Source organism: Lycium ferocissimum, chromosome 5, assembly GCF_029784015.1.
Source record: "Lycium ferocissimum isolate CSIRO_LF1 chromosome 5, AGI_CSIRO_Lferr_CH_V1, whole genome shotgun sequence".
In the NCBI taxonomy this organism is placed as follows: Eukaryota; Viridiplantae; Streptophyta; class Magnoliopsida; order Solanales; family Solanaceae; genus Lycium; species Lycium ferocissimum.
In genome coordinates, this window is record NC_081346.1 from 23359969 (window position 1) to 23383562 (window position 23594).

At 35.8% G+C, this 23594-nt stretch overlaps 3 protein-coding genes across 11 annotated transcripts; 1 reads left to right on the top strand and 2 right to left on the bottom strand.

The window, feature by feature from the left end:
- The first annotated feature begins 6032 nt into the window (after positions 1-6032).
- LOC132056546 (gibberellin 20-oxidase-like protein) lies at positions 6033-12744 on the top strand. Of its 3 annotated transcripts, none has more exons than XR_009414810.1 (2): positions 6033-6401; positions 8948-9302. XR_009414810.1 is itself a non-coding variant. In XM_059448799.1 (2 exons), the coding sequence occupies exon 2, from the start codon at positions 11997-11999 to the stop codon at positions 12579-12581; it is 585 nt and encodes a 194-aa protein (XP_059304782.1). In that variant the 5' UTR covers positions 6082-6401; positions 11990-11996; the 3' UTR covers positions 12582-12744. The 3 variants fall into 3 exon arrangements, 2 of the variants coding, with proteins under 2 accessions (XP_059304782.1, XP_059304781.1); XM_059448799.1 differs by lacking the exon at positions 8948-9302 and adding an exon at positions 11990-12744 and having other exon boundaries at positions 6082-6401; XM_059448798.1 differs by lacking the exons at positions 6033-6401; positions 8948-9302 and adding exons at positions 10814-11572; positions 11990-12744.
- Positions 12745-13985: 1241 nt separating this feature from the next.
- Positions 13986-16736, bottom strand: LOC132056547 (probable prolyl 4-hydroxylase 12). Of its 2 annotated transcripts, none has more exons than XM_059448801.1 (7): positions 16572-16736; positions 15623-15739; positions 15343-15400; positions 15162-15251; positions 14806-14863; positions 14510-14682; positions 13986-14418 (listed from the first exon to the last, which is right to left on the bottom strand). In XM_059448801.1, exons 1-7 carry the CDS (start codon positions 16640-16642, stop codon positions 14068-14070), a joined length of 918 nt encoding a protein of 305 aa, XP_059304784.1. In that variant the 5' UTR covers positions 16643-16736; the 3' UTR covers positions 13986-14067. The 2 variants fall into 2 exon arrangements, with proteins under 2 accessions (XP_059304784.1, XP_059304783.1); XM_059448800.1 differs by having other exon boundaries at positions 15623-15742; positions 16572-16735.
- Positions 16737-17834: 1098 nt separating this feature from the next.
- Positions 17835-22854, bottom strand: LOC132056548 (uncharacterized). 6 transcript variants are annotated; one of them, XM_059448805.1, is made up of 7 exons: positions 22632-22854; positions 22330-22394; positions 20977-21756; positions 20132-20190; positions 19623-19751; positions 18962-19097; positions 17835-18414 (listed from the first exon to the last, which is right to left on the bottom strand). In XM_059448805.1, exons 3-7 carry the CDS (start codon positions 21682-21684, stop codon positions 18193-18195), a joined length of 1254 nt encoding a protein of 417 aa, XP_059304788.1. In that variant the 5' UTR covers positions 21685-21756; positions 22330-22394; positions 22632-22854; the 3' UTR covers positions 17835-18192. The 6 variants fall into 6 exon arrangements, with proteins under 6 accessions (XP_059304788.1, XP_059304786.1, XP_059304787.1 ...); XM_059448803.1 differs by having other exon boundaries at positions 22330-22403; XM_059448804.1 differs by having other exon boundaries at positions 22330-22403; positions 22555-22854.
- Positions 22855-23594: the final 740 nt, after the last annotated feature.

The window sequence follows — 23594 nt, forward strand, 5'->3', positions numbered from 1 at the left end:
TCGTCCTTTCTTCACGTTTTTAAAGTATTGACAAAGAAGGAAAACGGGGATAAAAGTCACTCCCTCTGTTTATTTTTACTTGTCCACGTTAACATATCAAGAGAAAGAAACTACTGTAATATGGTAATTATTAATTACTATGAAACTTCAACTATGTTGATTGTGTATAAAGATAACGACTACGCATATATTATAGGCATAACAAGTATAAGTGCACGGAGGAAATAAATGTGTCGGAGAATTAAATTTAAAGTGCATATGTGTATACATGAGAAGAGATAAATATTCAGTACTATGACATATGACCACGTGGGATAAAAAAATAGTTGGTTAAAATGTACAATTTATATAGCTTGTGGTACAAATTTCTATTGTTGTGTTAGTCCTCTCTTCATACTTAGATATATTAGAATAGAAGAAGAAAAATATAGAATAGAAAAATAGATATATATTTTTAGTAATATGGCCAAGTAATATGGACGAAGGGAGTACTTCATTTTTATTAATTCTTAAAGAACGTGAAAAGTCAAGTATAGTAATGTGGCCAAGTAATATGGGACGAAGAGAGTACTTCATTTATTAATTCTTAAAGAACGTGAAAAATCAAGTAATGTGGCCAAGAAATATGGGACGGAAGGAGTACTTCGTTTATTAATTCTTAAATAACGTGAAAAGTCAAGAGTGAATAAGTAAAAGTGCACGGAGAAAATAAATATGTGTCGATAATTAAAATTAAAGTGCATACATGTATACATGGGAAGAAAATAAATATTCGGAAAAACGTGAAAAGTGAAAAATGAACAAGTAAAAGTGCACAGGGAAAATAAATATGTGTCAAAGAATTAAAATAGAAGTGCACACGTGTATACATGAGAAGAGAATAAATATTCAATACTATGACATATATCCATGTGGGATTTATTAATTCTTAAACAATGTGAAAAGTCAAAAGTGAACAAATTAAAGTGCACAGAGGAAATAAATTTATGTAAGAGAATAAAAATTGAACTACATATGTCTATACATGAGAAGAGAATAAATATTCAGCTAGAACACGAAAAGTCAAAAGTGAACAAGTAAAAGTGCACGGAGGAAATAAATTTGTGTAGGAGAATTAAAATTAAAATGCATATGTCTATATGGGACGAAGGGAGTACTTCATTTTTATTAATTCTTAAAGAACGTGAAAAGTCAAGTATAGTAATGTGGCCAAGTAATATGGAACGAAGGGAGTACTTTATTTATTAATTCTTAAAGAACGTGAAAAGTCAAGTAATGTGGCGAACTAATATAGGACGGAGGGAATACTTCATTTATTAATTCTTAAATAACATGAAAAGTCAAAAGTGAATAAATAAAAGTGCACAGGGGAAATAAATATGTGTCGAAAAATTAAAATTGGAGTGCATATATGTATACATGAGAAGAGAATAAATATTTAGCAAGAACGTGAAAAGTCAAAAGTGAACAAGTAAAAGTGCGCGGAGAAAATAAATTTGTGTAGGAGAATTAAAATTGAACTGCATACGTCTAAGTAAAAGTGCGAGGAAATAAATGTGTCGGAGATTTAAAATTTAAGTGTATACATCTATACATGAAAAGGGAATAAATATTAAGTACTATGACATATGTCTATGCTGGATATAAAAATAGTTGGATAAAGTGTACAACTTATATAGCTTATGGTACAAGCATTCATTGCGTGTACAAATTGTGAAGCTCACGGTACAGCTATTGGAAGCTATGTTCGTACCCCCGTTTATATATATAAATAAATGTGTATGGTATGAAAGGTAAACAAGATAAATTTTAGGTCAAACCCATCGGCAGACATCTGTGGTCGTCCACTTCTTTCACTTGAGCATCTAAAGTGGACCTTGTTTCATTTAGACACCTCAGGTGGGCAATACCTGTTCCAGTGGCAGTTAGACAATTTTTACACCAGATTTTTTAAATTCCAAACGCGTGTGTATTAGTCGTCTCCTACGTGGATTAAGTGACCAATTACATTGTACCCGGCTCGTTTAAATTTTGCCAACTCATTTTAATTGGCCACAACCCCCCCCCCCCCCCCCTCTCCTTGCGTCTTCTTCACCCCCCCCCTCCTCCGCGTCTTTTTCACAGATCCCCCCTCCCCCCCTCCTCACATCTTCTTCACCAGATTCGTACCCGTCCCCCCCCCCCCCCCCCCCCCCCGTCTTCTTCACCAAATCCCCACCATTGCAATTTTTTTTTCCACTTCTTCTTGTTTATCTCTCCTTCTCAACACTTCCTCCATCCCCGTCCACCGCCGCATTGCCACCACAACACCACCACCAATATCCAACCTTCGCTCCTATCATTTTTTAACGTGGCAAGTTAAATCAATAAACAAATTATGCATTAGCCAAAAAAAAAAAAAAAAAAGAGTAAAGAAAGGATATGGGTTTTTCAAAACTTAAACTCCATCTCAACTTCCTCTTTTCAAGAACTCAAATTTAAGTTCCTGAACTATGGAGAACAAAAAGCATAGTAGTAATTAAAAGCCATAACAAGGTTGAGTTAAAGAGTATTTTGCAATATTTGACAAGAACAATGATGGGTACATAACAATCAATCAAGAAAATGTATGGCTTTTGATGATATTTTTATAATTGCTCCTTATTTCTTAACAATTTAATAAGGTTCACCAACTTTAATTCCATATTTTTAAGAAATTTGGAGAAGGAGAAGTTTGGGGAAGAGGCTGCCATTTTTTCGGGAAATTTGGAGAAGGAGAAGTTTGGGAGGAGGGTGTGTGGGACCCCCATTACTAAATAAAGAAAAGAACCAAAAAGAAAATAGTTAAAAATTAAGAAAAATATGTTCCCAACTTCAAAATGGCATTTTCACGCGCCTATTTAACGTGGAACTCACCCAAATTGTCATGTCAAAGAAAAAGTGCAAATGGAACATGGATTGTCCACTTAAGTGTCTAAATGGAACAATTACATTTGGGTCTTTAAGTGAAAGAAGTGGACGTACCACAAATGCCGCCAGGTGGGTTTGGCTCTAAATTCTAACTAGAAATAAGTTTGAATATAAGAAATTATTCTTTTTTGAATGAATTAGAAAAAATCGTATGGGATGGAACAAAGCAAATCACTTTATATTCTACTCCCTTTGCCCCAATTTATATGGCACACTTGGATTTTTTAGAGTTAAACAGTTTAATTTTGATCGTAAATTCAGATATGAAATCTTTTATGTTTCTTAAAATAAAATTTACATATTCGGAAACCACATAAAAAGTACTATAACAATAATTGATAATTCAATATATTAAAAAGATATATGAAAAATTATAGTCAAAGAAAGACTTGTTTGAATCTCGAAATCTAAAAGGTGCCAATAAATTACTCCCTCTGTCTCAATTTATATGGTACTTTTCGGTTCCCGAGATTCAAACTGTATGAACTTTTATCAATATTCTAAGATGTATTTTTTCATTAAATTGATATGATAAAAGTTGCAACTTATAGTACTTTTTATGTAGTTTTCAAATATATAAATTTTAATATTAAAATATTAAGTTAATCTAATCCAATTAAGTTTAGAAGTTTAGTCAAATTGACTCTCGAAAAGCGAAAAGTGCCACATAAATTGAAACGGAGAGAGCATGACGGAGGGAGTATAATTCTAAAGTTCCCTATAAATGAAACAAACGAAATGTAAACTCACATTCATAGCTGAAAATTTTGCAATTTCTACTCTTTTTTTTTTCTTTTTCTTTTGTCCATTTTGAAGTGCGTTGTAGTTTTTTGAGGTGCACTTTCTATTACGTTTTATTTGTTTTTTGTCTGATACAGTTTTTGATGTTGCGTTTTATGAGAGTTGACGGAATTTTCCTAATCATGTTTCTAGTAAAAAAAAAAAATCTGAAAAGGCTCAAACATGCCATCGAACTATTGGAAATAACTCATTTATGCCATTAAACTATCGGAAATGGCTCATTTATGCCACTCATCAATAGTTTGGCTCATTTATGCCATCGCCCGTTACCAAAATGACTCATCCATGCCATTCTTCATTAACACCAATTTTATAATACCAGATATGACACGTGGACTCTAATTAGAGGTCTACGTCGTTTAATTAAATTAGCCCTATTTTAAATCCCAAATTAATAAAAAATCCAACCTATACACCCTACCCACCCACAACCATGATCTACTTGGAGGCCACGTGTCATATCTGGTATTGTAAAATCGACGTTAATAAAAAATGACACGGATGAGTCATTTTAGTAACGGGCGATGGCACAAATGAACTAAACTATTGATGAGTGGCAGAAATGAGCCATTTCCGATAGTTCGATGGCATAAATGGTCCAAATTATTGACGAGTGACATAAATGAGTCATTTCCGATAGTTTGATGGCATCTCACGATTCCATAAAATCTAAGCCAGAGTTTGTTAAATATTTGAGGAGATAAAAATGCTCACTTTTGACAAACTTAGATGATCAAAACAACTCGAGTATATTTATGGGATCATTTTAAACTTATTCCTAGACATAAGGGTCCACTTTTGGACAATTTTCACGAATGTCCTTATTCGGGGGTGGTCTTTACCCCTCAAATTATTGGTCTTTAATTTTTGCCCTTAGACTAAAATACCCCGAGATTCTGTGTTCAAATTTTAGCTTAGTAAAAAAAAATCGTAAGGCAAAGGAGGCTTATTCGGGCAAAAGTTAGCCTAATTTTTGCTTTGCAAAGTAATAAAAAAAAAATTGCAAACCTGCCTCGAGGCAAATTTTGCATTAAGGCAAACCTCTGCCGTAAAACAGACTTTTTCCTTGAGGCAAATTCTACATTAAGGCAAATCTCTGTCTTAAGGCAGACTTTTGCCCGAATAGGCTTACTTTGCTACGAAACTCTGCCTTGCAATTTTTTAGTTTTATTGAGTGGGGATTTGAACTCAGAAACTCAAAATATTTTTTGTTACTTTTTTAAGCGAAGGATAAAATTAAAGTCCAACGCCCTTTGAAGGCCAATCTATGCAAAAACTTCTGTAACATTGGGCCGAGAATATGTCAAAAAGTCCAGTCCATGAAATTCAAAGAGGAGTCATGTCCAAGTAGAGCAATTCGGAGGAATGCCCCTATATTGGGGTGGTCTTTATTTTTTGCCCAACAAATTGGTGATCTTTAATTTTTGCCTTACGCTTAATATCATGAGGCTTGGGGTTTGAACCCCGGCTTAGCAAAAAAAATCGCAAGATAGAGTTTTGTAACACAATTAGGCCTATTCGAGCAAAATTTAGGCCTCAGGCAGAGTCATTCAAAACTCTTCCTCCTAAAATTGTTTTACAGGCCAAAGTTAGGCCTAAAATTGTTCCCGAAGCAATTAGGGTAAAATAGACAAAAAAAAAAAAAAAAAATCATGTGAGGACTACAAAACTTTGAGATCTTCCCTTATACTCCCTCCGTTTCAATTTATGTGAATCTTTTCAGAGTAGAGAGTCAAACTTTATAACTTTGACCGTAAATTTTGACATAGATTCTTCAAGTTTGTAAAAATAAAATCTATATATTTAGGAACTACATAAAAAGTACTTTGAGTCATGATAATTTATAATTCAAATAATTAAGAAAAAAATATAAGAAAAACGTGGTCAAAGTACTACCTCGTAAACTCCCTCAAATAGTAACGGGTTCACATAAATTGAAACAAAGGGAGTATATTGGTGGTCAAAAGAGTGTCCATTTTTTACCCAAAAAAAGGCTAAGTGGATACTCTTTTTGATCCGGAGGGAGTAGTAATAAGGGTCCATTTTTGTCATTCTCCTTTTTTTGCACGGATTGGCCTTCATTTGGGGTGGTCTTTAATTTTTGTCCTTCAAATTGGTGATCTTTAAGTTTTGGCCTTAACTTTTTAACTTTTTTGCCTTTGCAAATTCTCGCTTTGAATCACCACCAATTTGAGGGACAAAAATTAAAGAACTGCCCCAGCTAAGGACAATCCTACAAATTGCCCGTCATTCTCTCGGTATGCGTAGTTGGGCCAATTCGGGTTTCGAGCATATGTCAAAAGTCCGGTCCATGAAATTCACAGAGGAGTCCTGACCAAGTGTCCATCCTTCTCTCCTAGTTCTTTTTTCTTTCTTGGACTACCCTTTTCTTTTTGTTCCAAAACTTCCAAAAGAAAATTCTTGATAATACAAGGAAGGAAGTGGGGTTGTGAAAAAAATGGAGGGGAAAATAGAGAAGGAAAACAAGAGTGTGAAGAAGACAGTTTGTGATGTGGATGCTTTGAAGAAGTGTTTGGATGAAAATAAAGGTGACTATTTGAAATGTCAGTCTCATGTTGAAGCCTTTAGGTCATCTTGCTCTATCAAGAAACCTAATTCTTCTTCAGAATACCCCCCAAAGTTCAGCTCTGGTGCGGATTCTTGATCCTGTGATTACAAAATCATGATATTTGATACCTGATAGCTGTGGTTAACCTTTTGTTTTATTGAAGTTTGTTTTTTTTACTTGCAATAAGGTTGTTTTCTCGTTGATAAAGTTGGTAAAGTTGTAAACTTGAATGCGATAAGATTGGTTTTTTTAATGAAAATTTTGAGCTTTTCTAATTGTGTTGGGCAAGTGGTGAAATGAGTTTGGTTTACTGTAAAAGAAGAGTCTTTCAATTCTAATTGCTGCTTCAATAAGTGTTGCCCATGGATGGAGCTGACCATCTGTTCTTGTAGACATAACGGTCAGTTTAATCGTACAGATTGATGCCTCTGGTTTCTACTGGGGATTTTGTGTGTCTGTGTGTGTTTTGGGAATGCTTGCATTCCGTGGAATCCCCTTGTCAAACTTGCAGTGTGTGGATGTATTTAGCCATTTTGATTCAACAATTTATATAGATACAAAAGAATTTGTTTTTACTCTATTAGCTCAGAGTAACTTTCCGACGAAGGAAAGTCAATTGACCCCCTTCAGTACACGTGGCTACACCACTGTCTGCCATCAGTTATTGGTCTAGGACTTGAACGATTTTATAAGGCTCTAGTACGAGTTTCTTTCAAGATTTACCTTTTGGAAAGAAAATAAACAAGTTGCTCAGAGGGTTGATAAGTCTTGCTCAAGGGGTAAAATAACATTGTTCAGGGGTTATATTAACCCATTCGGATCAGGTGTTATATTACCATGCTGTTGTATTTACTACCCGAGAATTGTTGTGTTCCCAGTACCTAGATTCCTAGTTTATAAAGCTAAAATTATGGTGGTTACTGTGAATGAAAAGCAAGTAAAAAACAGCGTGCTTGAAAAGTTTGATGCTGAGGGATGTGTGGCTTACAAAGTAATGCTTGCTCGATCCTCATCCGCAATAGATAATTCGATCAATGTCTTTTGTATGAGAACTTTCGCACAAGCTGCTGCATAGACTAGTGATTTAGAAATTGTACCACTTGTTAGTTATCTGATGTTTAGGTATCCACATAATATTACTTAAACAGATAGTGGTTTAGATGCACCTAGTAAATTGCCAACTTGGATGGGGAATTCCTGATGACTGTCAGAGAACTTCAATTATTGCTGCAGGTTTAATCTTCGATGCTTTTCATTTTTGTTCCTTATATATTAGAGTTACTGTCCTTGTATCACATGGACTTGGTTGTGAGATGCATGCATCTTTGTTGGATTTATGGATATTTAATGGCGAATCTGGGGACAGCAAATGTTGCTTACTTTTTAACTTTCAAGTGGGGATATTGTTGATAACCTGAACAAATAATAACCCTTCGCGACACTTGAGCTTTTAGATGAGGCCTGCTCACGCAAATATGGTATCAGATCAGAATAGGTCCTTAGCTCGATTCTTGCCACCACCCATCGACAAAATAATTCATGCGGTTGGTCAAAAAGATACAGGCCCTGTGAAGAGGGCATGTCGCTGACCTGAATAAATAAATAAATAGTTCTCTTTCTAATAACCCCCGATACAATGATATAATAGAGTACCTGCTGTGTATCTACCAGATGGGAAAGTTTCAATAGCTGCAGGTATTGCATGTCTCACAAGGTAATTTTGTCTTCGACAGAAAATTCCATAACTCATAGATCTGGTTGATAGTTGGAAACTTGTCAACGTCCATATCTGTATCACCACTAGTGTCTTTTAAATTTCTTAACTACGAGCGCATAGGAAGTAATGATATACGGATCAAAAATGAGAAACATACTTAAAAGTATCACAAAACCCCAATAGACATGGATTTGTTCTTCTGCTCACTTACTGATAAAAGTTATATGTTAGCTAGCGTTGTTATGTCCAGTATTTTCCTTGCTCCATTCCCTAAGCAGACTGCAAACATTATCGTGATATAAGTTCTTGTGCTTTGATTTCTGCTACTATTTGTTATCCTGTACTTTGATTATCTTATTTTATCTGTGATAGCTCGCTCCTTTACAAATCGCTTCATCATGGCTTAGTCGCTTTAGTTATTTGCATTTCCATATCGCTTTGAATCTCTTGGCCTTATCTGACCTCTTTTTATGCTTTTATGCTTTTATGCATTCTATTGAGCCGAGGGTCTTTCGGAAACAGCCGTCCTACCTTGGTAGGAGTAAGTTCTGCGTACACTCTACCCTCCCCAGACCTCACGTTGTGGGATTTCACTGGGTTGTTGTTGTTGTTGTTTGTTTCCTAGTGTCATTAAAGCTATGATTTAGGGAAGTCTGTGTATTTGACAAAACTATGTGTACTTGTATTTGAGTTTCTCAAAATGAGAGTTTAATTTACATTTAAATCTCACTTCACATTGCAACTGATCTCACTTTATGCTCATATATCTAGAAAAAGTGGTCATTAGGCAATATAAAATTGACAAGTGACTAAGCATATTTAAGAAATTGCTCTTCATGTACTGGAGTACTAGGTATCTTGTTTTTTTTAAAATAATATTTTTAAAAGAACTCTTACCTACCCTTTTGCAGTTGTAGAGGACCTCAGGTAAGCAACCTGAATGATGTTTGGAGAACGGAATCCCTGTCTTTTGATGTTAGCAGTTTTAAAGCTACAAAGAAGATTCAAGTATAAATCACCCCCTTGTTTGTAACATTCCACAACTAAGGAAATAGTTTTCTCATCTTTGTTGTTTCTTCAGCTTTAACCTGTTTTCAGATGCTCAGTGATTCCAGAAATTTGTAGTTTGTGATAAGTAACAAGAGATAAATAATGAGGAAAACAAGGTTTGGTGGATGGGCAGTTATAGACTATATTGACTGCTTTTAGCTTGTACATGCCATTATTTCCCGTGCAAATTTAATGACAAAAGGCTTGTTGGTCTCTTGTTTTTCTCAATGAGAAATCATCTTATATAAATCTGATTCAAATATGCGTAGCTCACTTCTAAAAGTTCATTCCTTTCATTTGAAACTTGGAGCTAAGGGCAATGGCCAAAGCAAGAAGATTGTTATGTTGCTAATTGGATTTTGGATCAGGCTGCTGATAAATTGTTCTAGGGGGCAGCTACTTAAAAAGGTTTTTTTTGTTCTAGCCTATCTTCTTTCGCAGGTGATATAAAGTCATTCATCGACAAAAATATTTTCACGCGCTTGACCGAGGAGGAAAATAAGATTGTGCGCGGGACCTAGAGACTTCGATCCTAAAGCCTTTGAAGTATCTTTCGGATAGGTGTCTCTATTTGTATGTGGAATTCGTTGCTAAATAGATTTTGCCCAATGTCCCCCCCCCCCCCCCCGCGGTGAACTCCTTTGTTTCAATTTATGTGACACTGTTTATTTAGGCACGGAGTCTTAGAAAGGAAATGAAGACTTTTGGGGTTTATGGTCTAAAACCCTAGACATTTTCGTTGCTATGAATCACTCCATTATGGGTAATAAGAGAATTTTAAAGTTATTGAAAGATGACATCTTTTTAAGACAGATTAAAAAGGGATGTCTATCTTTCTAACAATTTAAACTTTGAGATAAGCATTAGATTCAGTTATGCAATAATGTGAAGGGTCATTTACAAAATCTTGTTTGTGTATCAAGTGCCTTTGTTCCTTGACAAGTTGCCATAAAAATGGTCTTAATTTTTCTTCTAGAAGATGCAGAAACTTTCATTTTTAATCAAACGAACTCAAACGCAACTACGTTGATCCTTGAAAAAATATATCCTCACTCACCAAAGTCTATCAGGTTTCACTTCTAATTGGTTCTTCCTTGCTTGGAGTAAAGAGAAGAAATATAAAATAAGCCATCAGGGATTCAGGGTGGAAGGGAGCTGTGCTCTTTTGTTTTTTTCCCTCTTCTCTTTCATGTCTTTTAGGTTTTAACTTTTAAATAGATTGAAAAAAATGGCACAATGTTCTCGATTGCATATAAAATATGTGCTTTGCTTAATTGTCGTGTTTGTTCGACAGAGTAATGAATCACGAGTAAGGCAAGTCAAACCTTATTGAAGAATACAAGCTTGAGAACCAACAAAACAACAATTTTGACCCAAAAAAAAAATTTATTTGCGCTCGGTATTTGTATCAAATAAATGAATACCCCGGTCTATTTTAGTTGTAACAAATTTATCTTGCCCGTATTAACTATAGTTAAGTGATATGTATTCTTTTAATCTGTAATTACAACAATTAATTATTCATTTTGGCGTAAGCATCATGGCTGGCGTATTTTTCCGTTTTGACCAGCACTCCTCCATCATTTGTGCCTGTTGCCTCCTAATTGCTTACAGCGTCTTAAATTCATCCTCCACTTTCATTGACCTTATTTTTTCTTAAAATAAAGGGGAGCCGGGCGGGTTGGGGGTTGGGGGTGGGGGTGTGTGTGTGCAGTCGGCTAACTCTATACAGAAATTGTCAAACCTTAATAAATTGCTAAATGTCCTAGTATTATGATTACTAGTAGCTTGCAAAACATCATTTTAAGTACGTTACATGCTTTATATCCTTCATAATTATTTATTCTCATTTCCCTGGAGGGTTACTTGTTTTCACATCTGTTTTGTCCACATCCCTAAATGTAGCAATTGAGATTCTTGTTTGTCATTTATCACATAAGTTTATTCAGAGACAAATTCAAGATTTAGAGTTAGTGAGTCCAGGATGAGTGCGATGTTATTATTATGTGTATACCTTTTAAATTTTTGCTTATTATATACATAGTTCGAGCCAAGCCCTTCTCACTTCTATCAAGTACAGAAACACAACAGAAGAAACTAACTTATCTGCTCATCATATTCTTGTTGAGCATGTCTGAATCTCAGACTTCTGTAAAACTTCCCATTTTCGACGTTTCAAGACCTTTGAGTTCATCTTCCCTTAAGTCCCTTTCTTTAGCTTGTAAAGAATGGGGTTTTTTTCACATCAGCAACCATGGAATTTCCAGAGATTTATGCAGACAACTTCATTTCCTTTCTAACCAGATATTCCATCTCCCTTGTGATGTAAAGCTGAATGCTGGACCCTTATCAAATATAAAAACCTACACTCCCCATTTCATTGCTTCACCTTTCTTTGAGAGCCTGAGGGTGTCTGGACCTGACTTCTTTGCCTCAGCACAAAGCACTTGCCAAGCCCTCATCAACCAGCCAATTCCAGAGTTCAGGTAAAATCAAAAACCTTAAAACTCCATCCTTTTTTCTGATAATGCTGGTGCTTGGGCCAACTCGCATGCACCTCGATCGACTATTCATCCAGGTACATACCTGCTATCTCCCACAAGCACATGTACTAGGTAACTATACTTGCCAAGGCTTAGGCAGATGAGAAGAATCACCTAGCATGTTTTGTCTCTGTTGGGATTTGAATCCCAGTCTTTTATAGTTTTCATCAACTTCATTGATCGCTAGCCTACACCTTTAGTTGGACCTTAACACTACATCTTTGCTTTTAGTTTTTGTTGTTGTGTTTATGGTCCAGAAGAAATGCTTTCTTTTCTTGCATCACAAAATGTTTGTTTAAGATCTCGTCACATGATTTGTCTATCTGACAACGATTTCACTTTTTGTCATTTGTCCCATAGTCATGCAATGGAGGTTTATGGGAGCAAAATGGAAAAACTCTCCAAAAGCGTTGTTGAGGTCATACTGATGAGCTTAGGCCCTGAATTTGAGCAGAAATTTGCATCTGAATTTAACAAGTGTCATGGCTATCATAGAGTGATCAACTATACTCCACCCGAATTCACGAAACAAGAAGAAGTTGAAGGGCTAGGGATGCACACTGACATGAGTTGCATAACAATAGTGTATCAAGATGAAGTTGGTGGTCTTCAAGTGAGATCCAAACAAGGCAAGTGGATGGACATTGATCCTTGTCAAGACACACTTGTTGTTAATGTTGGAGATCTCTTACAGGCTTGGAGTAATGGGAAATTGAGGTCATCTGAACACAGGGTTGTGCTAAAAAAACCTGTAAGTCGATTTTCCATCGCTTTCTTTTGGTGCTTTGAAGATGAGAAACTGATTGTTGCACCAGAAGAGATTGTGGGGAATGAAAACTTGAGGGTCTATAAGCCTTTTGTTTGTGCTGATTATTTGAAGTTTAGAGAAAGCAATGAGAAAGGCAAGTTTGAGAAAGTTGGTTTCACTGTCAAACATTTTGCAGGTAAATAATCATCATGATTATAGCATTTTCTTCTTCCCGTTTGGTGTGTCTCTGGTGAAAAACATTTTTCTGTACAAGTGAGGTTATAAACAATTATACACAATGGAGTTTGTCGTTCTTCTATTTCAATGTCCTAAGTTATGAATTCTATGTATGATACGTTTTTTCTGAGTTTAATTTGTATCACTAACCATGTAATATATTTTTACGCCATCAAACTTTATTACAAATAACAAGCGCATTTGTTATATATAACATAAAAACAAAACATGTTATAACATGTTAAGTTACCCGGCTAATTCCATTTTTTTTTTTTTTGGATAGTTGGTATATTATAATATAAACCCTTTCTCTATTCCCAATTGGCGGCACATGAGTTTGCTTCCACTTTATTGGTGGCAACTCAGTTATGTTTGACCTTTTGCAGCTTATAAACATTTCTTTTTACAATTGATGCTAAAAACAATTATAGTATCTTGGGTAATGGAGTCGTTTGTTCTCCTCTTTCAAAGTACTAAGTTATGTATTCTGTGTATGAGAACTTCTTTTCTTGAGTTTAAGTTTTGTGTCACTCACCGTGTAACTTATTTTTAGACCATCAGATAATATTACTTGTGATTACATTACCCGTAATAGCAAGTACAACTATTATATAACATAAAATAAATAACCTACCATGACATATTAAATTATTACAAGAGCAGAGCCAGCCTTAAACCTACGGGTTCGGTCATCGGTGGTTTTGACATAATCTCGTAGCTTTGACTCAAATCGTGTATTTGTATTTAATTTCATTTAATATATACAAAAAATATCTCCTGACGCAATAAGTAAAAGAATTATTATTCAGAACCCATAAACTAGAACTCCTGGCTCCGCCATGTTACACCGCTAGTTTAAAATTTCTCTGTATAGTTGATATATAATTATAAACCCTACCCTTTTTTTTCCCAATTTGGCGGCACATGAGTTTGCTTCAACTTTATTGGTGGCAACTCAGTTATGTTTGACCTTTTGCAGCTTCTAGAGGTCACCAGAGACATCCCTGAATGAGTTTTCAATGATAAGTTTCAGAAATTCTAATGAGAGGTTATTTAAAATGAAATAGGCCTATCAACTTAGCTGGAAATGAAGCATCTAAACCTGGAAGAATAAAAAACCTAACAGACCACCAAATGATTGGGAATATAATTAGTCAACCAAGAGAATTTAGGCAAAATTCTCTCCTCATTGCCAGATAATGGACTTCTTTTTTAATAAGTTCATCGGCAGCTAAGGGACTTGTTATTAGGGAAAAAAAAAAAATTAATGTCACTGATTATTACAGGGGAAAGGCCAAGTCTTCAGCAGCTAAGAGCCAACAGTCCATTTGTTTGCCACACTTAGCACAATATATTTGGCCAAAAAATAGAGAGAGTAATTCTTGACTATATAATCAGAAGCTTTTGTCAAAAACAAAAACCAGTCAAAGTACATATAACATTAAATGGAGAATTAGCATGCATTACAACTTTTCCTACATGTACCATAATAATCAGTGGAACCAACCATAAAAACAGGATTTCTTTCACACTCCCCGGTAGCAGCCCATCGAGCACAGTTATCATCTTCATCTGTACAACTGGTGTCATCATCTGATTGAAGTGGATCCTTTTGTACAGTAATACTTCTGAGATAAAAGAATTTGATGGTGTACCACATTTCACCCTCAATGACAGGGCATCTTGCATGAGAGCTAATCCTGTCAGGAGATGCATCAAGGTGGACATTGAAGAACAAAATTGCATTTCCTTTAGTTGGTCTCAGGATGTCGCTGCTCTCTATACAGTCGGACAAGATCTTATTCTGCACCAAAAATATCTTATAAATCAGGATTAAAGAACAAACAGCAAAGATGACATTACGAAACCAACTACAAAAAAGCATTCTCTTTTACCCCTGACTCAGGGAAGAGGATCTGACCACCCTGTGTCACATTTGATAGATACAAAATGACAGTCGCCATTAATGGTTCGTTGGACTTGAGTGCGGCGTCCACATCAAAATAACCATAATTCCCCTTTAAATTCTCACGCCTAGAGTGCCAAATATGCAACGGCCTGCTGTTTCCTAAAGGCAAGGATGTACCGGTCAGTCATATAACACTGAAAAGGTAGACTTAAAACCTTCAGCTGGGAGGGGTACCTAGAAACAAAAAAATGGAAACTTAATATGTCTAGTAGTAAAATCTACCTTTAGGCAGAAAGGTCCAAGCTGAGATCCTTTCTTCAATCCTTGAGGAAATAGGATCCTAGAATTAATTATCAAGAAACGTGTTATGAGTACTGAGTACGGAGTTTTATCAACATGAACTGCTTTCTCTCCAGCAAATTTAGTGACCATGGAGTTCATTGTCATGGTAAGCAGAATTTATAGAACTCTAATGCATAAAATAAACTCAGATCTTCAATTTACAAGGTAAAAACTTTCTACATAAAGTAATGTATTTTAGGTACTAAAGATTGTCTTAACATAATTGCTTGGTCACATCTATGCTCTAAAGAAGCATTAGATCAAATAAAGCACCATGTGGATAACAAAGAACTTACCTCTGCATCTAGAGGAATACCCCTGGTTGGAAGCTTCTCTGCATCCACTGAAGCATTATCACTTGTGGAGCTATTTCTCTTGCCATGCGCCTACAAACATGCATTCATACGAAGACACATTTTAGACAACTTTGTAAGCCGAAAAAAGAATAGCACTACAAGTTGCGAGGCACTGATTTACCAAAGAGATCAAGTGATCACTCTCTTCTGCTGACAGAAAGTCTTTATAGAAGAAAACCCTATTTCAAGAAAAAAATGTCCATTATTTCTCCATACAGAGAATTATTCAAGTAATCTCATCAAGAAAACCAGGAAGCCAAACAAACATGCCTTCATCACACCAACGTAACAAAGAAAACTTTTCTTCCCTTTTTGGGTGTAACTTACACTTATGAAATTTCTTTACATGCCACAAAACATTGTACAAGCAACAAGGTTAATGATTGAATAGACTACCTGACCTTGGTCGCCACGAGAGTTGAACGACTTGTGAGGGATCAAATCTATTAGAGCGTACAGGATGGCCCAACTTTATAATGCCATCCCCATTCACCTCTTTGCCCCTCAATTCTTTTCGACTTCTGAAACAAATTTGTAATCATGTAAAGCACAGTTTATTAAAATAACTTCAAAACTTGTGGTCATTATTGCTGTTCTTACATTTATAAATTTGCAGCTCACTATAACTCATTCAGTAATACATCTTCTACAGTACAGTCAAAAAATGTCTCCTCAGAAAACCACAAGTACAGTCCAATATGATAATCAGGTTCTTTTTCAAACTCCCAACGCTAAAAATCGGAATTTTGACAGATTCATAGAAACTGCCAACTTTTAGCTTAAAAGACCAAAACCTAAAGGGGAAAAAATATAAAAAGGGCAACATACTCCTGTGGCCATATGCAGTTTATTGAGTTCTTTTAAATAAATCACCTGAAGATATCAAGCTTGTATATATTCCTCGAACATGGAATGTGCTAGCTCATAATCTAGCAAAATTCTCTATTTCCCTTTTATTTAGGATTCTTGGGATTCTACTTTCCGAGGTGGTTGTAAATGATGCAATGGCGCACCAACATTTGAAAGATTTAATAAAGTAATATAATGAAGCTGTCTACGGAAAAAAAAAGAAGTTAAATAAATCACCTCAATTACATGAAGATTTTTATAATTATCTCAACCGTACTGCTAAGCAACCTTAAAACTAAAATATATCAAAAACTATGAATGCCCAAAGCGAAAAAAAAAAAAAAAAGATTACATGATGAACTCAGATCAAGAGAGGTTTATATAAAAAAATCATGAACAAACGTAGCAATTAATATAGAGTAACCACTTACTGAAGAACCCAAGAGAAATCAAAGATTATTATTATTATAAGATTAAAATGCGTAGGAAAATTTTACTGACTTTTGAGCGAAAAGAACCTCAGAAGTGATCCCCAGAACCAAGAAGATGAAAACCCAAAGAAAACTGGCCATTGATAAATCAGAGAAATTTAGGAAAGTGAGGGCTTTCTGTTTTGGTAAATGTAGAGTTTTACTGACAGGGGTTGTTCGAATTTAGAAAGGGATCTATGAAGTTTCAAGTCACTCTTTTAAAAGAGGACCATGAAACTCCATGCTCCTACTGACGTGGCACAATGTATTGCTGCCATATGTTTCTATCTTTTTTTCCTTTTTTTTGGGGAGGAAACCATAATTTCTTCTCTGTTTTCATTTTTGGTTTGTGATTTTCTTTAAAACAAATAGCGATTTCACCAAAATAAAATTAATGCTCCGTATTTAGCTCAAGAAACGGTATTCGTGGGCAGCAGATAGGCAATGAAACTTTTTATTACATATTAATTGCTTCTTTTGTCTTAAAGGTATGTCTTTCTTTTTTCCTTAGGCATTGTAAAAAATGACCTTTTCAAATGTATATCATTTTATTTGAGTTTCAGTTACATGCATTGATAATATAAAAAAATTCTTACACTACTAAATACTAATATTTTTTGACCTATTATAGAAAATTGTTTTCTATTCTCTTAAAATGACTAATTAATTTTTATATAGATAATTTTCTGTAATTACCTTTCAAGTGATGACAGTGTAAATTTTACATGTCAGTAAATTTAAGACTCGTTTATGTTCTAAAAAACTACACTTTACTCCATTTAGCTTTTCTGTTAGTTACTTTACCAGAGAATTTTTAGCAACATTACGAAATGCTTTTCTTATGATAATTTTAAGAAGAAAAGAATAGGATAAATGAGTAATAAGGTCTGGAGATTTCATAGCAGAAACTATATTAACCTCTAACAGTTGTTATTTCTTAAGTTATTCGGACTCTCCTAAAATGTCATCGGGTGCGTGTCAGATCCTTCAAAAGTAGTGTATTTTTGGAGGATCCGCACGGGTGCGGCAACGCTTTCAAAGAGTCCGAGTAACTTAGGTTATTTCTATAATTATCATCTCATTCGAAGAAATAAACCTAACAAAGATGTATTTTCTACATAGAATATTCTCTCATGAAGGCAAAAAGGATGCATCCCCAGAAAAACAATTGAAATGATGCATCCTTGCCTATAACGAGTTTAATTATCGAACAGCAACTGTGGCGTTCATCCTATGGTCCATAGAAATATTTTCAGCAGTTAACACCTTATGCTCTACTTAGCTGCTCCCCATGGAAAGAATCTTCACATATATTAATCTTACACAAGAAAAATAAAAAAGACTAATAAATACATCCGCTTCAGCATATTTTCTGTAAGTCTATAAATATACTCATACAAGCCACTAGCTGACACACCAAAAGGAGAAGGAAAAAAAGAACCATAACTCAATCAAAATGAGATTAAAATAATTATGGTTTAATCAAAGAATGATGCTCCTTCAAATATCACTACTCATATATAATGCTTAAGCTACAACATTTCTTATCATTGTGATCTTGATTTCTTCAAAATCATATGACCTGACTCATCCTTCTCATATAGACGCTCAATTAGTTCATCCCAGTTATCTGCGGTCTAGCATTTAGTTGATTAACCTGTGGATGAAGCCCCGACCGATTTATCAGACTGTTCTTCCCCTAGTTCGTCAAAAGTTCCATAATAAGAAGGTGAAAAAGCATGTGGAACAGCCAAGGTGACAGCCCTCTGTAGAGCAGCTTTATGCTCCTCGTTGTGGTCTCTAGTTAATGTCTGTTGTCGCTCCATCTTTTGCTTTGCTGGAATTTCCGTCACATGATCTCGCACTTGCATCAACTGGATGCACAAAATAAATATGAATGTGAAGAATGGTCGAAACCAGTTTAAGCTTGAACACCTACCATGTGGTAACAAGGATACATTGAAAATCTCCTTTAAGCACATCAATAGAATAAAGTAGCAAATTCGTTTTACAGTTCAATTGAAATCACAAGATACAAGTGGTTCATTTAAAGTATATCCAAGCCAAATAACCCTCATATTTTAAGTCCGAACAACTACCCAAAAGTGAATTCAACAATATTTGCATCAGCAAAATGAATGATTACCAAATTTCCCCGTAAATATTTAAAGATCTTATAAATCTATTAATAAGCTATGCATCAATACCAAGCTAGTCAAAGTTGACTATATTATTAGTGCAGAACGCAGGCACACACAAAAGTGACGGAACCATGAATTTATGGAATTCCAAATAGCCTACAGCTGAGCTAGCATCTTTAGAAGAAGTAAAACTAAGGCTAAAATGTTGTAAAGTACAAAGACATTTTGTTTGGAATTATATCACAAGTCATCAGTCGTCATAGAAGTGCAAACAACTTACTTCCAGTGCCCTTCGTGCTTCTCTCTCTATCCAGATAATTGCATGATCAGAAGTAGCATTACAAGAGAGAACTATGTGCTCAAATCTCCCATCCACTGGAACTGCAGTCTTCACAACAGGTGGAAATCGTCCACATCTGTTTTAAGGGATAGACATGCCAGTATAGGAATCAGAGGTTGTAATCATGTGCCTAATAGTAGACTAGAAAATAAAGCAGTGTAAAATGGTATCGTTATTGATTGTATTGTACTATGCAAATCGTTGTGGTGGTTCTTATGCCAAACCTCTAGATGCTTTTACTCAAAACAGAAACATAACAGTATTGAACGAGTATAAAGTACAATAAATGATTCAAGTCCTCGCGGAGACAAAAACACTAGGTGATTCATATCTACCCAAGCCTTGGTGGACAGAGTTACCTGGTACCTGTGTTGGTGGGAGGCAGCAGGTACCCGGTAGAATAGTTGAGGTAGACAAGCTGGCCCAGACACCACCATCATAAAAATAAAAAAGGCTTGTTCTACATAACAGCCACCATCATAGAACTTGTTTATTTGATGGGTTGTGTCTAAACTTGTTGTTTTCCACATACATAGCCAAGTCATATTATACAAACAACTTATGAAAATTTCATGTAGCACATCCTAAAGTCTGAAAATACCTAAAAGGTTTCCTCTCAACAATGTGGTAGAGGCGACCTGGGGCGTAAAGTCTGCGTGGATCTTTGAGCATCTTCTCTTCTGAGATGCATGTATCTCTCATGCACCTCAGGCATAATAGGCATGGTAAACTGCAAAAAGTATTTAAGTAAATGAACATAAACGAGGTTACTCATGAAGAGTTAATATTAGCTTGTAAAAAAGGATCTATAATATTGGACCCTCCACTTCATGACTGTTATACCAAATCTCATCTTAATGTAGGTACAATGACACTTCACAATAACATGATTCTGTTTCTTTAACTAGTAAATTGGATTTCCACACAAACATAAAGAAGAAGATGAACAAAATCCCAGAGTAGAAAGAAACAAAGAAGAGCAGGGCTCAAGCTTCCTAGTTGGACCCCACCCTTAAGAGAGTTTCTAAATGAGGAATCAGAAGTTCTTATTCCAAATGAGGGAATGGACTCTTGAAAGCAAGTACAAGATCAAATTCGACTATCTTTTACCAGAATAGTGACTTGAATATATCTTCCAAGGGAGTTGCTGTCCGTGGCAAGAAATCATCCTATTTAAGAAGAGAAGATGGGGTTAGATTGAAAAATTTTGCAGCCAGCACAATTGGAGAAAACTTCAAAGGAAGTCTAAAATACCAGCAGACATATTGATAACTGACATCAAAATAGAGATTAAAAACAACGCAAACAAATTCTGCAACCATTTTATACAATAAAAGAAGCTTCTTGCTTTCTAGGCACATATTCCAAAGCCAATAAATCAACCTCCCCTTGTAAGAAGGATGGAGAGCACACAGGCAGAAGAAAGGACATAATCTGCTTATTTATGCAGAGTGGATGAGAGTTGGCTAAATTGACAAGGCCTTGAAACTACATGTAGAAAGCTACATGCTGCCACGCCAAGAGTACCCATCTAGAGTGGTTAAGAATGTCCAAAGTGATGATTAAGGGTGTTTTGGTATGAAGGAAAATGTTTTCCATGGAAAAAATATTCCTGGAAAACGTTTTCTTAGAAAATAAGTGATTTTCTTATTTTCTGGTGTTCGGTAAGTAAGCAAAAAATATTGTTCCAAGGGCATTTATACGTAATCTCGGAAAACACTATAGAGTGGGGCTGTGGGGGTGAGGGTGAGGTGGGAAGTGGGGTTTTAGGACTGGCAGGGGGTGGGGAGGAGAAAATGAGTTTGAAATGCCACTTATGGAACTTGTTTTCCCCACTCCCACTAGGGAAGTCACTTTATCCTAGAGAAAATGTTTCCAAAACATTTTGACCAACCAAACATAAGAAAATTGGAATTACCAAACACACCCTACGTGAAAACTATCCAGGAACTTGCCTGAAGCACAATGGAGTTGATGACATCTGCATATCTCACTGCCAGATTCAATGACATACATCTAGCTGGTGCAATAGCAAAGCACCTGATTCTTTTCCTATCAATATTACCCAGCCTGTCGCGATTTTGTGCTATCACCATTGTCAATAATGCTGCTACACCTGACCCAAGTGAGTGACCCGTAATAGTCAAGGTATAGTTTGGATATTTCTCCAGCAATTGCTTCAAGACCTCACATTCTGTATTTAACACCAATTCAGCTGCTTTTAGTAACCCATTGTGAACATACCCACCATCAAATTTCCGTTTTCCCAGCTTATTGTCCAACAAGACTGCATAATCACTCTCCTTTGCCAAATTAAGACCTCTAATAGCAAGAACTATGTCAGCATGATCATGATCCAGATATAAGAGATAGGGTGGTGCTCGACCACAGGTATCTGGATAGTTTTTCTTCACAATTAAACAATCTGGATTAATTCCATATCCTTCAGGTGGTTCCCACTGAGGTTGTCTAAGATCATTCTCGTATACAGCCAATATGTATCGGCAGAGCCTAGGGACAGGTTCAAATTCTTCAGCCGTGGCAACACCCCAATTTTCGCTGTCATGTCCAGCACTGTGGAGGCATCGCTTCCATGCCCAGCGGGCACATCCTACACAGTATACACATTCAAGGAGAGGGGGGCAACCGCAGAGAACCGACATATTGCCTAGGGCCTAACTGTTAGACCATTGATAAAGAATGTCCTTGAGATTAACTAGCAGAATAGCCAAAGTCTGCAAGATCAACGTAGCAGATTATAAGTTGAAAGACATCTTGTATAAAAACCACAATGCCCACGACTTAAATGAGTAGTTCACAATCATTCAGACAAATATCAATGATCAATCATCAACTGTGCCACAATCCTAAACTAGTTGGGGTTGGTTATATGAATCTTTGATATCCACTATGTTACAATCGAGCTTCTTCATTCCAATACTACCAAATTTGTCTTTAAAGGCAAACTAGGATTTCTTTGAAACTAGAGAATCTCAACAATCTTACAGTTATCCGACAGTGTCGTACAAGTCACAAACCAGTAAGGAAAGACTTATTCCCACAGTGACATTCATAATATGATGATTTATTTAAATACATGAATCTTGAGAGTCACATGCTAATATAGTTATCTCATCTGGTGCCAAAAAATAAATACTAAAATATGCAAGTTCTATGTGCATCAAGAATGCTGAAAATAGAAGAACATGATTCTACAAAGACCCTTTCTTCTAACATCTAAAATTTCCACTAATACAGTAACATGAACTATGATTGGGAAACAAATGGAAGCGGTACAAAGATAATACCTATAACTCTTCAACATTAACTAAATTGGGCCATCAACCTTAGGGCAACTGAGCAGTTAAACACGCTGTAATACCTAACAGAAGCAGAATTAGCATAAATTTTGACAAACCCAAGTAGCAGATTCAGGTAGTGATCAAGAAAATGAACACATCAAAGACGCGGACTCTCACATCTTTTTTGGGCCAGAAATTAAAATAATGAATGAAATCAGGACAAGTGTGTACCATATATTGCTGAGTTGTAGTGTATAACTGGCTTTTAAAGAATTGAAAATGAAAGGAGGTAGAGGCTTTGAGCTAACCTGAAAGTCAACTTGCACTTGGCTAACGTAGTGAGAGTATTTTAAAGTCGATTTTGTTTCATCGAACAGTCGTGATAATCGTTTATTACGTGTTTGGTGTTTTTATTGTCTTTAGCTACTCCTACTATGTGTGTTTTTCCTTGCTCCTCAAAAGTGCAGTGGATTTATGGGAGAAAGGGAAGTTGCCAAAGAAAATGGAAAAGGGAAAAAGGGGAAAAGAGAAAACTTGTACGCATAGAACTCTTTATTTATAGTTTCCACTTCTCATTTTCCTTTGCTTCCAATTTAGATTTTAGGAGATGGAAACAGAAAAGAAAGGGAAAACGGACCAGCCAAAAAACTACATAACCCTTTTTATAAGGTGGTGTTGGGTAGTTTGATAAATGAGAAGATATTATTTAACTATTTTATGTATCTGTTATTCGCAGATGACGTAATTTTAATTGATGAGTCTTGCAGCGGAGTTTATGCTGAGTTAGAGGTTTGGAGACAGACTCTGGATCTAAAGGGTTCAGGTTGAGTAGGACCAAGACGGAATACTTGGAGTGTAAAATAGCGTAATGCATGAGGTTGACATAGGAGTGAGGCTTGGTACTCATGCCATTCAAAAGAAAGAAAGTTTAAATTATATTGGGTATATTTTTCAAGGAAATAGAGAGACTGATGAGGATGACACACATCGTATTAGTGCAGGGTGGATGAAATAGAGACTTGCATTCGAAGTCTTGTGTGATAAGAAGGTATCACCAAAATTTAAAGGCAAGTTCTACAGAGTAGTGGTTAGACCAACAATGTTGTATGAGACGGAGTGCTAGCCAGCCAAGAATTATCACGTTCAGAAGACGAAAGTTGCAAAGATGCGGATGCAATGGATGTATGGGCATACTAGAAGAGATAGGATGAGAAATAAATATATTAGGGGTGAGGTGGGAGCAGCCTCTGTGGAGGATAAGCTGCAGGAAG

Bases quoted from the DNA above. Each gene is read 5' to 3' on its own strand.
- LOC132056546 (XM_059448798.1), top strand. From the start codon at position 11,091: ATGTGTATACCTTTTAAATTTTTGCTTATTATATACATAGTTCGAGCC. The intron at 11,573-11,989 runs GTAAAATCAAAA...TTTGTCCCATAG, and splicing joins CAGCCAATTCCAGAGTTCAG to TCATGCAATGGAGGTTTATG.
- LOC132056547 (XM_059448800.1), bottom strand. From the start codon at position 16,642: ATGGCCAGTTTTCTTTGGGTTTTCATCTTCTTGGTTCTGGGGATCACT. The intron at 15,252-15,342 runs GTAAATCAGTGC...GCATGTTTGTAG, and splicing joins GTGATCACTTGATCTCTTTG to GCGCATGGCAAGAGAAATAG. The intron at 14,683-14,805 runs GTAGATTTTACT...CCTTGCCTTTAG, and splicing joins TTGGACCTTTCTGCCTAAAG to GAAACAGCAGGCCGTTGCAT.
- LOC132056548 (XM_059448805.1), bottom strand. From the start codon at position 21,684: ATGTCGGTTCTCTGCGGTTGCCCCCCTCTCCTTGAATGTGTATACTGT. The intron at 19,752-20,131 runs GTAAAAGATAGT...TACTTTTTGCAG, and splicing joins ATATTCAAGTCACTATTCTG to TTTACCATGCCTATTATGCC. The intron at 19,098-19,622 runs GTATTTTCAGAC...CCCTTAAAACAG, and splicing joins GTTGAGAGGAAACCTTTTAG to ATGTGGACGATTTCCACCTG.